At 38.9% G+C, this 12,911-nt stretch overlaps 1 protein-coding gene across 1 annotated transcript in view; it reads right to left on the bottom strand.

Annotated features, from left to right (window-relative positions):
* Positions 1-9,391, bottom strand: part of swm (Zinc finger protein swm) — a 92,327-nt gene extending 82,936 nt beyond the window's left edge. The window contains exons 1-3 of the mRNA XM_017618269.1: positions 8,780-9,391; positions 8,362-8,722; positions 5,805-8,297 (exon numbers count right to left, since the gene is read on the bottom strand). Coding sequence (XP_017473758.1) covers positions 5,805-8,297; positions 8,362-8,722; positions 8,780-8,838 — 2,913 coding nt within the window. The 5' untranslated portion in view covers positions 8,839-9,391. The remainder of the gene's footprint in view (positions 1-5,804; positions 8,298-8,361; positions 8,723-8,779) is intronic.
* Between the last annotated feature and the right edge of the window lie 3,520 nt (positions 9,392-12,911).

A 12,911-nucleotide genomic window follows, 5' to 3' on the forward strand; every position in this document is an offset into this window, starting at 1 on the left:
TATAGATTGCACTCAGGTGCGGATAAAGTCACCAGGTATAATACACATTTGATAATTAAAAAGTTTAACAGTTTCAATCAAAGCCAATTACATATAAGTAAACATCCATAAATACATATTTTATTTGCTTTTTGGGAGGAGAATATGCGGAGTTATACAGAAATAGAAAGGGTTACTTTTAATACCCAAGCAATATGTTCTGCAGACCTCGTGTTCAACGATGTCGTTGCAAGGTGGCATGGATCTTTGCATGATTCGCATATTTGGGACAACTGCAATCAGCGCCGACATTTTGTGCAGGGAGCGTACAAAAATTATTGCTTGCTTGGTGATAGTGGAACCGCTCAAACTACGTATGTACATTATGACACCACTGGGAAATGTAAGCTCATCAGCTCAATCACTATATAACGAGTCCCAGATCAGAAGCAGAAATACTAAAGAATGGACTTTTGGAATTTGGAAAAGAAGATTTTCAATTTTGTCCAGGGGGATCCAATTAAATTTGAGCAGAATACCTGGAATCATAATAGCCACTTCCGTTCTACACAATATAGCTCGATTGCAAAATGATCCAGATCCTGTTATCTCTCTAACAGACTTTCATCAGGAAACCGGCCTCGTCAAGCCTTGATTGAGCAACATTTTGGGAGACTACGTTCTTGTGAATAATTAATAGGAATAAAAAATATCGTGTTATCGGAATATATACCGCCAGTCACTTGTAGGCCTGGGTAACGGCGCAAATTTTTTGGCGCTGACACACTAACTCCAGCGCCACTGGCGGAATTAGCACAGTGTGTTGGCGCAATTGCGCCTCTTCAGGCTAAAGCTCATTTCCTTTATTGCTGCACGCTGCACCAAATGAATTAATACAAGGTGATATCGGTTGAGAAAAAACTCAAGTATACCCAAGTTCAAAACCCAAATTCATCATCATCATTTTCACATTCAGAAGGACCGCGACGAATTCTAGCAACACCAGCTTGTATAAATTCGACTTGTGCTGCACATTTTACAAGAGACACTTCTATTTCGGGTGTTCTTTGCTGGTTCTTTGCGACACCCGGTGTTGTCAGTGTTCCGGTGTTGAAATAAGGTGAACTAATACAAAGTGGTATCGGTTGGGCAAAAACAACTCAAGTATACCCAAGTTCAAAACCCAAAAATACAACAAACACATAATTTTCACATGCAGAAGGACCGCGGCTAATTTTAGCAACACCACCTTGTAAAAATTCGCCTTATGCTGCACATTTTACAAGTGACACTTCGCTTTTGTGTGTTCTTCGCTGGTTCTTTGCGCCGCCTGGTGTTGTCACAGTTCTGGTGTTGCTGGCGCCATTGCGTCACTGAGTTGTGAAAATCGGTATCGGCGCCAGTAACTCAGCTCAGGGTATCTGCGCAATGGTGGGGCGCCGCATTGTGTTACCCACGGCTAGTCACTTGATAACGCCCACCTTTTGATCCTCAGTATTGACAGTTATCCTTTTGTTTATTTAATATTTGTTATGTATATCATAAAAATTTATTATTTAATATTATTTATTTAAAATTATTTAATAGTACATATATTGTATATTCTTAAATTATAGTTTATAATAAAGCATTTGAACGGTGTTTGTAAATATGTACATATTTACATATCTTACAACTAAGTATGCGTACGATTATACATACACTTGTGGTCAGCTGATTAAGTTAAGTGACATTTTGACCAGTTTCGGGTATTTTTCTTTTGTCTATTTAATAAAAAGTTTAAAATTTTTGGGTGTAATTGTTAAAGTTTGTTAAATTTGTATACGATGTTTGAAATGTGGATTTATGTAGTGCTGGTTATGTAATGTGCTAAGCTTTTATGAAAAAAAACAATAAACATTAAATAGACAAGAGAAAGATAGCCAAAACTGATCAAAATGTCATTTAACTTAATCAGCTGACCACAAGTGTATGCATTTCCTAATAATTAAATAAAATTCTTTTAAGTTAATGGTAGGAAAGTTATAAGTAAAATTCTGCTCATTTTTTGTACTTTTCCAGATGAAGTTTTCTAATTATTTCGTTATGCGCGTCTTCAGCTTCGAGTTTTCTTAAATACCGGTCATGCCTTAATTTTTCTTCATTCTCCTCATACTGCCTTTTTTCTTCTTCCGTCGCCATCTTCCTTAACAAACGGTTATGTTCTAGTTTTTCCTCCTCTTCTGTTAACTGTACCTTTAATAGTTCCTTTTGAGCCGATACTAATCCCAACTTTTCAGAACTTTTCGGAAACGGTTTCTTTTCCTGTTGACGGAAGTTTTCTCTATCCTAAAAATTAGAGCAGAAATCATTACCGACACACAACTTGACATTTGATACTCACGGGTCAAGAGAGGATGAGGAGTCTTTTTTAAATTGGCTCTGTCGTTTGTGAAGTAGTCCGATTCATCATGGTTTGTTGTTGTTGTAGCGGCTACGACATGGTTAGTCTTTTCGGTTGCTTCTTTTTCTGGAACTTCATCTGAAAAATTAAATTCCCAGATATAAATATGCATGTACATAAATGAACACAAATAAGATCCAAAACATCGAAGTCAGTCAGTAAGGTTACCTGTATGGTTTAGCGATGATTCAATAGATACTATGCCCTCCTGAGTTGTGATCAGACTGCTATCACCATCAAACCTCTTACTTTATCGATAAGAGGGTCGTTATTGCCTTTTGGTAAAGGTCCCCCCTCTGTAAGTTGCAATTCAAAAGTTATCTTGTAAATATTAAAAAAAAAATTATATTCACCTGTACGCAAGGTGTTGCTCTTTAACTCTCTTTCTTTCTTGCGTATCTGCCTCCTCTACCATCTCCAAAAAACCTTCCTGGCAAGTGTCGGCTGGAACACCAGCAGTGATCGGACTTCTACCACATTGTGGAAGATCTGCCACTTTTTTTGAGCATCTACCACACAAGGTCTGAAATCTATCACATATTCGCGTTTTTGAGTACCTAGTTTTATTTTTGCTCGACATAATTTTCTTGATTTTAAGAGCAACAATTTTCCAACACTAAACACTATATGGTAACAAGAATGATTTAATACAGGATTCCGCATTCCCGGCGGCGATGAAATTTCTCAAGTAAAAGTAAACAAAGCCAAATGAGAGGATAAAATAAACTGTAAAATATTAAATGTTGCCGCCACTGTCTAAAATATTTTATATTATACTAGAATAATCTACTACTTTCATTTTTATCGATAAATTTAAATGACTTCTGTCACGAGCCGTAAGAGGAGTTCTAGAATTGCGCCAATTGTACTTTAATTAGTTCGTGCATGAAATAGCTCGAAAGCAATTACTCAAGATCTCGTCATACGTCCTGGTTTTTATACCTTAAAGTATGTATAATTTAACGATATCATATTTCGCAAATTGATCTAATTTATGTTTGTATCCATAACAGGAATTTTAACATACATACATGTATAATTACATATATATATAGAAACTATGCAAAATAAAACCTGAATTCACATCCAGCTGGCGCAGTTTTCGTTCAAATTTCTAAGAAAATCAGGGCGCTTTATTCCGTTGAGAAACTGTCTCAACATTTTTAAATTCTTTAAGAATTTGCGGCCACGGTTGCTGTCAACGACGTTGCTGGTGAAAACGAAATACAATTGTACTGCAGGTCTACACGTGTCCATTGCTAACCTCAAAGTAAGTACAATATGAATTCCTATGCTTTAAAAGGTCAACCACAACCCCCGCAGTGTTCACATGGCGAAAATGACAATAGCGAGGCATACGTATCCTGCGTTAAATGTCACAAGGCGTTTCACGAGTCCTGCGCCTATAAAGTTTCTGACTCCTCCCTACAAGCATGGAAATGTCTGAATTGTATAGAATCGGCTTCGACGTCATCGGCGCGAAGTATTTCAAGCCGTACCTCTACCTCAAAAAAGCGCTCAGCTGAACTCGAAATTCAACGATTGGAGGAAGAGAGGCAAATGGCCATGGCGCGTGATCAGGAACTCCTTGATAAAAAAATATAAGATTCTTGAAGCACATAACCTTAACAATGTCCCACAGCATAAAGAAAATCTAGAAGACTCTATTTCAGCAAAATCTATTTATTTCGATGCCTTAACAGGCAGTTCAGCACCACATTTGATAAACGGAACTTCAGCATCGCTCCCGAAAGGTCCCATTATTGAGTAATTCAAGCATAACGAAAGGCAGAATAAGTCACTATTTGCTGGTCAGATTACTGCTACAGTGCAGTCCCAAATTCTGCGCTAGCTTGCGCGCCCGCGATATCAACGAATGCAATTACAGTTGCTGCTCAGCGCGCTGCTACATTGCAGCAGCTAAATTCTGCGCTAATGTGCGCGCCAACACCCACGACGTCGGCTATTTCTGATCAGCCCGCTGCTACAGTGCAGCACCTGAATTCCGCGCTAATGTGCGCGCCAACTCCCACGATGTCGGCTACTGCTGCTCAGTTCGCTAAAACCGCGCAACACCCGAACTCTGCGTTAATGTGCGCGATACAGCTACGCCTGCTGCGCAACCCGCTGCTTTGACGCAGCATATGCGGTTTCTGCCGTCGCCTACACAAGGTACACAACCTGGCTTAACATCGACCATTGTAAATTCCGTGCCGATATGCGCACCTCCAACAAATTCCATGTTGTCGTCAACCCACAATTCGGCATATTTTTCAACAACAATTTGTCTACCACGCTAATATGTGCACGCCAATCTGTGCCTAAGGAGTTGCCTACGTTTTCCGGCCAGCCAGAAGAATGGCCTCTATTTAGTTCAGTGGTCGGCAAAAGTTAAACTGTGACTGTGTTGGTGAGAACAAGAGAGCTGCTCTGCATGAGCAACCCAGTAGGAAATTACGAGAAGTGAAACAAAATTTGTAACTTATCGGTCTTCAATAAAAACATATAAATACATATATTTAACACATACATATGTACATATATGTGCATCGCTCATTTACTATAAAAGTATCAAATCGCATAAAAGCAAAAAGTACTGCCGGCTAGCGACTTGAGGACCTTGTTGCGGCTCTGTACTTTATTGACAATAGCGGTTGTGTGCGCAGAGAAGGAGAGCAGGCTGTCGAATGTTACTCCGAGTATTTTAGGATTATTCACCGTCGGAATTGGTGTGTCATCGACGTGAATTCCTAGCGGTAGCCTGACCTCCTTCGTCCAGGTCGTGAACAGGGTCGCAGAGGATTTCGTAGGGGAGAGGGCTAGACACTTTGCAGTGAAGAAGCGAGAAAGGTCAGAGAGATATCCGTTTACTTTCGAACACAAGTCATCAATTCCATTCCCAGTCGCCATGATCGAGCAATCGTCGGCGTAAGAGCCAATCGAAACTCCCTCTGGTGGTTGAGGGAGCTTTGAAATGTAAAAGTTAAACAGTAGTGGAGAAAGGACACCACCCTGTGGAATCCCCTGTTTTATTTTTCTAAGTTTGCTCGATTTGTCTATAAACATTACCGACGAGTGTCGACCACTCAGATAAATTGCCGACCACCGTTTGAGCCTCTGTGGGAGAGAGGAATGGCTGACAGTGTCAAAAGCCTTTGACAGGTCCAACGCTACTAGAATCGTTTTCTCACAGGGACGTTTACAGTTAGTGAGGGTGCTCACTACTGTTAGTGGAACCAGAAATATTAAGTAAAAAATGCGTTAATTGTATCCTAAGGGAAGATATTAAGCATTTTTTCTTACACTCTCTAAAATACCTCTATTGCAGATACGAGGTTAAGGCAGAAACGGGACGATATGTATATATAATTTGTTGGCTTACCTTAAAGTGACCAAGCACAAAATCGGCCTCTTCACTCGTAAATCCCGTAACAACAATTGCTTTCGGTCGGCGATCAACGCGCGTGGATCCTTCAGGAAATGAGGAGCGAGTTCGGGGATTTGCTCGGCTGGGAGGAAAATGCGTCACTTTGTCACTGGTTGGAGGCGTGTGAGAGGGAATAACACCAGCGGCACCACTTCCAGGAACTATTCCTAAACTGCGCTGAAGCTCTTCCAGACGTTTTTGTATGGCTGTTGTATCATTGCCCTCTTGCTGTTGAGCAATCAACTCGAGTTCTATGTCAAGCAACTCTTTTTTTTGTTGCTCTTTAGTCTTTTTTAGTGGAGCCAGATGTTGATTTTGCATTTGTGCGTGGATTTGTTCTTGTTCTGCGGCAATCTCTTTACGTAATTTATCGATGGTTTCTTGTAAAACTTTGATAGTCTCAAGTGTTTTTGTACGTTGGGCATCATTTTGTTCACAACGTTCCACAATTTCCAACGCCGATTTCATTTGCTTTACGTAACTCTGCAAAAGTTCCTGTTTTCTTTTACGAAGGCCGTTGGCAAGTTGAACAACAGCTTTAGCTTGCTCTTCCTGCTTTCTACGGATAATGGCATTTGAAGCGCCTAAAGAGGGGCCGCGTGGCACATTATTTTTTAAGCGTAAAGATGTTGGCGGAACATGGGCAGCTGCAATGGGAGTGGTCACGCTTGTTACGTTTGAAGTATCATTCGTGGATGAAGTGGTCACTGTATTACCCGATGCCCCTGTGCTCTGATTTGAAACATTATCATTCGCAGTTTTTGCTGAGTCAGCGGTAGGGATTGGTACCGCAGGTACATTATTTAAATGATAATGACTATTTTTTCGGGCATTTCCTACAGGCATTGGAGCAACGTCATTTATTAATGAGCCTACTTCTTGACTGTGCCAAAACACTTTTATAAAGCGGTTATTAAGCACAGCCTCTGTACTGCGATATGCAACGTTTGCTTCTGCGTGTGCAGAAAACGTCACAATAGCCGCTTCTGGATCACCATCATAGGATATTTGTATATTTACAATTTTCCCAAATTTGGCGAAATGATTATTGAGATGTGCGATTGTATTTAGACCGCGTGGGATCTTTCGCAGTTCCAGAGAACAGTTATTTTGAATACTTGGTAAACGTGGTCCAAGACGATTGTTAAGTGGCATTTTACGTTTTGTTGGACTTTCGGCTATTGCTACTGAATCTTCCAATTCAAATCGTCGTTTTCTTGGCTGTATTTGACTTATATCAGCACCTGAATTGGTATTGCTTGCATCAACTACAGGGATTGGAATTAATTCTCGTTGAAGAGGAGCTGTTACTGCCGATGTGTTGAAAGGAAAAGGTAGCATGGGAGTACCTACTCTGAAACCTGCGCCTGTGTTAGAATTGCGGGTATATTCTGCGGCTACAGGGCTGTTGTTGGTTTGTTTATCCGCCCCAGAGCCAACTTGAGGAAAGGTTACAGAATCAGAAACTCCTGCTACGGGTAATATTCCTGCCCCCCTCGCAACACCGGTGAAGGGATTTATCCCAGTGGCACCAACACCACCTATAACTGATCCACTTGTCATTAGCGTATTTGGAGAAACTCCGACCACTGCTCCAGTCGTGGATCTCACCCACAAATCGGGTACATCTGGATTGTATTCTGGAAGTGACATACCTATTAACGCAGAATTATTTATGTCTTCAAATACCACGGGATTAATCCCATGGTCCCAAGGGCATGTCTCTCCCCTAACACAATATCCCTTTTCATCAAAATCACGACATCTTTGTCTCTTTTCCGAATCAAGTTGTCCATGCGCGTGGTGATTGTGACGATCTGGAGAGCCGCGAACATTTCGCGAAATATTTGGAGATACTTTACTTCTACCTCCACGTTCTGCAGATGGCGATCGACTTCTTGAATTCGAGCGATTTTGCCGATTTTTACGGCCGCCTTCTTCTCCAGCGCTGCCGACAAATCGAGGTGATCGTTCGCCTGAGTTAGTCGTATTACTAGCATTTCCAATTCGCCTGCGGTCACTACCACCTCCACCACCGCCCCGACGCCTGTCATGGTAACCCACATGCCTTAAATCAGTCATGGGCGGAGATTTATTACGAAATTGGCGTTGCATTTTTTCCCGTTCGTTTATTCGGCGGTCACGAGAGCGGGAACGACGAGATATCCTATCATTAGATCGTGATCGTGAGCGTGACCGCGAACGTGATCTAAGTGAAGCGCGTCGTCTTCGACTCTCACGTGGTTGATTCTCCTTATCAGCATTGGCCTTTAATGGAGGACTTGCACTACGTACATGGTGACTGTTACCGCCGGTGTATGTATGATGCGTTATCGAACCGACATTAGTCTCTAACTTAACTGTGGCAGTATAAGGCTCAATGCGGTCTGCCGTATCCGATTTATTGTTTTCGAAACTACTGTTGTTTAGCAATTCTTTGGTATTATTCTACAATTTTTGAAAAGGAAATTTTTATGACTATATTATCAGAGTAAAGATTTATTAAACCTACATCATCCTTTGTTGGTGTGTGATCCTTTTCATCACAAACGGTATCCGGCAGTTTATCTTGGGTATTTGCATGATTTTCTATTTCTTGATCCAAATCTTCCTTCGTGTCGTCATTGTTTTCCGGAACTCCGGCTTTTGCAGTAAAAGAATCTTCATTTATTTGTGTGGCAGGAAGTATAACGTTGCTAAAATAATCATCCGTGCTTATAGCTTCGAATAACCGTTCAACAAACGGTTTTGTCTCTTCAGCTAAGAACACATCCAATTGTTCTATCATCAATTTTTTTAATTCCTTTTCGGGTTTGTCCTTCTTCAACAGCGCTAACACGTAACGAGCTAGCGCAGATGAGTCTGCATCACATCTGCAAAATAAAAGGAGTTATTATACTAAAGTTTAACGCATTTTTATAAGTACTTACAGAGGCTCCAGTACTACCACCAACCAACTTTTAAGGGACTCCTGGTTCTTTATAAGCATATCTAAAACTTGCCTTTCCGCGATAATTATGAAACCCCAAATATTCCTGATCTTTTATTACAATTGTATTTATATAGGCTTTTCCAGCTCCTCGTTGTTGTTGTTGTTGTAGCCAGCTCCTCGTGTCAAAATGCAGTTTTTAAATTAAACCCTCCGAGGTCTTCAAAACACACAATATGATGAAATATTATAAACACAACCTCGTACTACAAATATACTCTTTTTATTAAATAGGTAGATTAATTTTCTCTGGGGGTTCTTGTTTCGTATTGGTACGTCACTCGCAAAATTTGTGGCAAGTATAATTGCAACGAGTGAAAATTTTCTAGATTTTAATACTCGCTCACAAAACCATTACTACAGAGTTTCGAAAACAACCCAATAAATCACTATCAAGTACATTACCACTATATACTGAAAAGGCTAGAGATTACCACTTGTTTCCAAAATATATGGAAAACTAAACTATATTTTCCTACCAAATGTAGATAGCCTCGTTGTACAGCGACTATATGAGCCAATTAAACAACGATTAGAATGGGTTGAAAATAATACTCGGTGAAATTACTCGATAAATTCTTCATCATTCCATAACTTTACACAGGATTTACACCGACCAGTGTTGACGCGCTTCCCTTTAAGGCCCGTTTACATAGAACTTTGGCGTTGCGTTGGCGTTGGCGTCGCTTCAACAGCTGACTATGAATACATGAATTCAAATGCAGCCGTCCACATAGCCAAAATTCGACAACGCTCACGCCAACACAAAGCAAAAAGATGGCCAACTCTCAACTTTTCGCGTGCGTCGCTCGTCAGCTGTTGCGAATAAATAAAATTATGTGAAATATTTTTCCTTTTTAATCAAGTGCGGGCAAGAAATATCGTTTTTAATGCAATTATTGATATGAAATATTAATTTATCTGTCGTTAATATGTTAATTTAGTGGCCCAAGGATTCGCCGCCAAGCGTTCATTGTAGCAAGCATACTTTTAACGTGCGTTCTGTCAAACCAACGCCAACGCCAACGCAACGCCAAAGTTGTATGTAAACGGGCCTTTAGGCTTTCTGCACCTTGGTCGTCCAGTCATAGTTACTTCATCGTCACAATCATGATGAAACGATTACATGACGACTACACTTTCGCACACTCGTTCGAGATCTTTCAATTCATTTGGCGTCTAAGAATTCACTTGAAGCAGGTATTTCCTGTTTTTCTGGTTGATATTTTCGCGCAATATTTACGAAAACTTGCATTTTTAAAATATAGACTGTGCTGCAACAATTCTAGACATCATTTTTCAATAATATATCTTCTTGTCTTTACCTGAAAAAAGTTTTGTGCATGCACACAGAGACTTTTTACAATTTCGTGATATTTGAAAGTTAAAACGCTCACATTTATTGAATCTTAATGCAATGATCCACTTTTTAATCATTTCCACAGATTTTATGCAAAAAATACTAATTTTTATGCAAATATTCACCTTTTCACTAATTTTTCCCCATAAAATGTAAACAAACAATGCGTGCACAACGATTAGCAAACGACAGTGCCGTACTTATCCGTTTCTGCATCTTCTACGATTTGCCGATAACTAGCAGATAACGACAGGTGTGCAGATCTCCTTTGAAATGCATGTGCTCGGCTCAAAATTTCAGGGCGAGACGATAACGCAACTATGATTGGACGACAAGTGTGGAGATAGCCTTAGTGGTAGCCAAATTCCTTTTAAAAAACGGCTAAAGAGAGCTAAAAAAATTCGTTGTTGCTAAAAATAGCAGCTAAAACTTTTTACTTACATAAATATATGTAGGTATATATATAAAAGGGCAAATTCACGACACCAGCTTGTTGCACCATCAAATGATTGTACCATCAGGCTCGAAGCCTCAGTATATACAGTAAAAAAAACTGTGGTGAAGTCGTTTATGGGGATAAAGTTTCCAGAGGTGAAATTTTAGGTAGCACACAATTTCTTACACGCATGGTTGCTTTTCAGCACTCATGAATGAAACTTAAGAAATATTTGAAAAAAAGTTCATATAGTACATTGATTTTTAAAAGAAATACCATATAATGTATGTAGTCTGGTTAATAATATCAAAAAATGTATTAGAACAACCGTTTAATGTTATATTTGATACAAATTAAATTGCTGCCCCGAACGCTCTGCGCATTGCCACTGAATTAAACTATGTTCACTAAATTAAGTGCGTTCATACACGCGATTCTTTATTTGTCTTGACAGCTTTGTAGCAACCCTATGTTATTGTTTATTTAAACTATGTTCACATTACCAACATAAAATACTTAGTTTCGTTTAAAATACCTCACTAAATTAAGTGCGTTCATACACGCGATTCTTTATTTGTCTTGACAGCTTTGTAGCAACCCTGTGTTATTGTTTATTTAACCAAAAGAGATCGCGAATGTGAGTAATTGCGTATATTTTTATATTCTGAGTTGTTTGTGGTAATTTTTTAGATTTTAGATGACTGATCAGAAGAGAAAGCTTCTGGAAATATTTTACAAACTACCACGCGCGATTATTAAAAACAAAACGTCCAAACACAATGACATATCAGTTATGAGACAAAACTTTTTTCGATTATTATCGATAAAATTAGAACCGACACTGATTTGTTCGTGATTTGGCTCTTGCCCTACAAGAACACTACGCGTTATATAACGAATCATGTAACGCAGAGTTGTAACGTAAATGCATGTTATACTCCCATAAAATGTTTACGTTAATTTCCTAAGGGCGACATGAAAAATCTAACAGGATATCGTGTTATACATATGTTATGTGTAACATATCTTTCCTGTACGTGTGTAAATTTTGGCATGTGGCTTTGAGTGTATTGGTGAAATATTTAAATGTATTGGAGACTGCCCTGCCAGCCAAAAGTGGTGAAAAATCTGGTGAAACCGCGGGTTTCGTTCACTTCAAAACTGGTGAAAAATCTGGTGAACTTTGTATGGGCGGTGTGCAGATTTTCACCAGTTTCCCCCTGTACGTGTGAGCCTTGCATCACTGTCGCACTCATTCAGATACTTCCTAAGGAAAACATATAGCTGCACTCGTCTAGCATTGCCCACTTCAGCTGGCGCAGGGTTGCATTCTCTTCACAGCGAATTCAAAATAACCTTAAAAACTTTAAATAAAAAACTTAAAATTTTTTTTGATTTTTATTTTGCAAAATTTATTTTTCAAAATGCATTGTTAACCTAATATACATAGTTAGTAATCAATATTATGAATAAAAATTACAATTAACATTAATAATAAAGATATTTTTACAGATATATGTGGCTGCTTAATTGCTTATTATTACTACTACTCCTTTGTATATAGCAGTTTTCAAAAGTTGCAGATTTTCTATAAAAAAGTTAAGCGATTTTAACAGTATTATAATCAAAAGAAAGGAAATCGATTTACCTTTCTTTTAATATATATTGACAGTTGAAAATCATTTGTACTGGTTCATAAAAATTCAGTTTTGTTAGAACTTTGCAAAATGTGACTTTTTCACTTCTTACATATAATGTTTTCAAAAGTTGCAAAATTTCTATAAACTAGCTAACCGATTTTAACAATATTATAATCAAAAGAAAAGTAATCGATTTACCTTTCTTTTAATATATATTAACAGTTGCAAATCATTTGTAATGGTGCACAAACATTCAGTTTCGTTACAACTTTGCAAAATTGTACCACTTTTTCACTGCTTATATATAGCTGTTTACAAAAGTTGCAAAGTTTTTATGAAAACGTAAAGCGATTTTAACGGTGTTATAATCAAAAGAAAGGTAATCGGTTTACCTTTCTTTTGATATAAATTAAGAGTTGCAAATCATTTATGGTGGTTCAGAAAAATTAAGTTTTCTTACAACTTTGCAAAATTTGACAAGTTGGACCTACACTTTGAAGGTGCTCCTGGCGTTGAAGGTGCTGAGGGCGGAAGGTACCCATGGTGCTCCTGGCGACGAAGGAGCTGAAGATAGAAGGTACTGGTGGTGCTCCTGGCGATGAAGAAGCTGAGGGCAGAAGGTTTTAATGGTGCTCCT

Source organism: Rhagoletis zephyria, unplaced genomic scaffold, assembly GCF_001687245.7.
Source record: "Rhagoletis zephyria isolate East Lansing unplaced genomic scaffold, Rhagoletis_zephyria_1.1 Rzeph_scaffold_01589, whole genome shotgun sequence".
NCBI classification, from domain to species: domain Eukaryota; kingdom Metazoa; phylum Arthropoda; class Insecta; order Diptera; family Tephritidae; genus Rhagoletis; species Rhagoletis zephyria.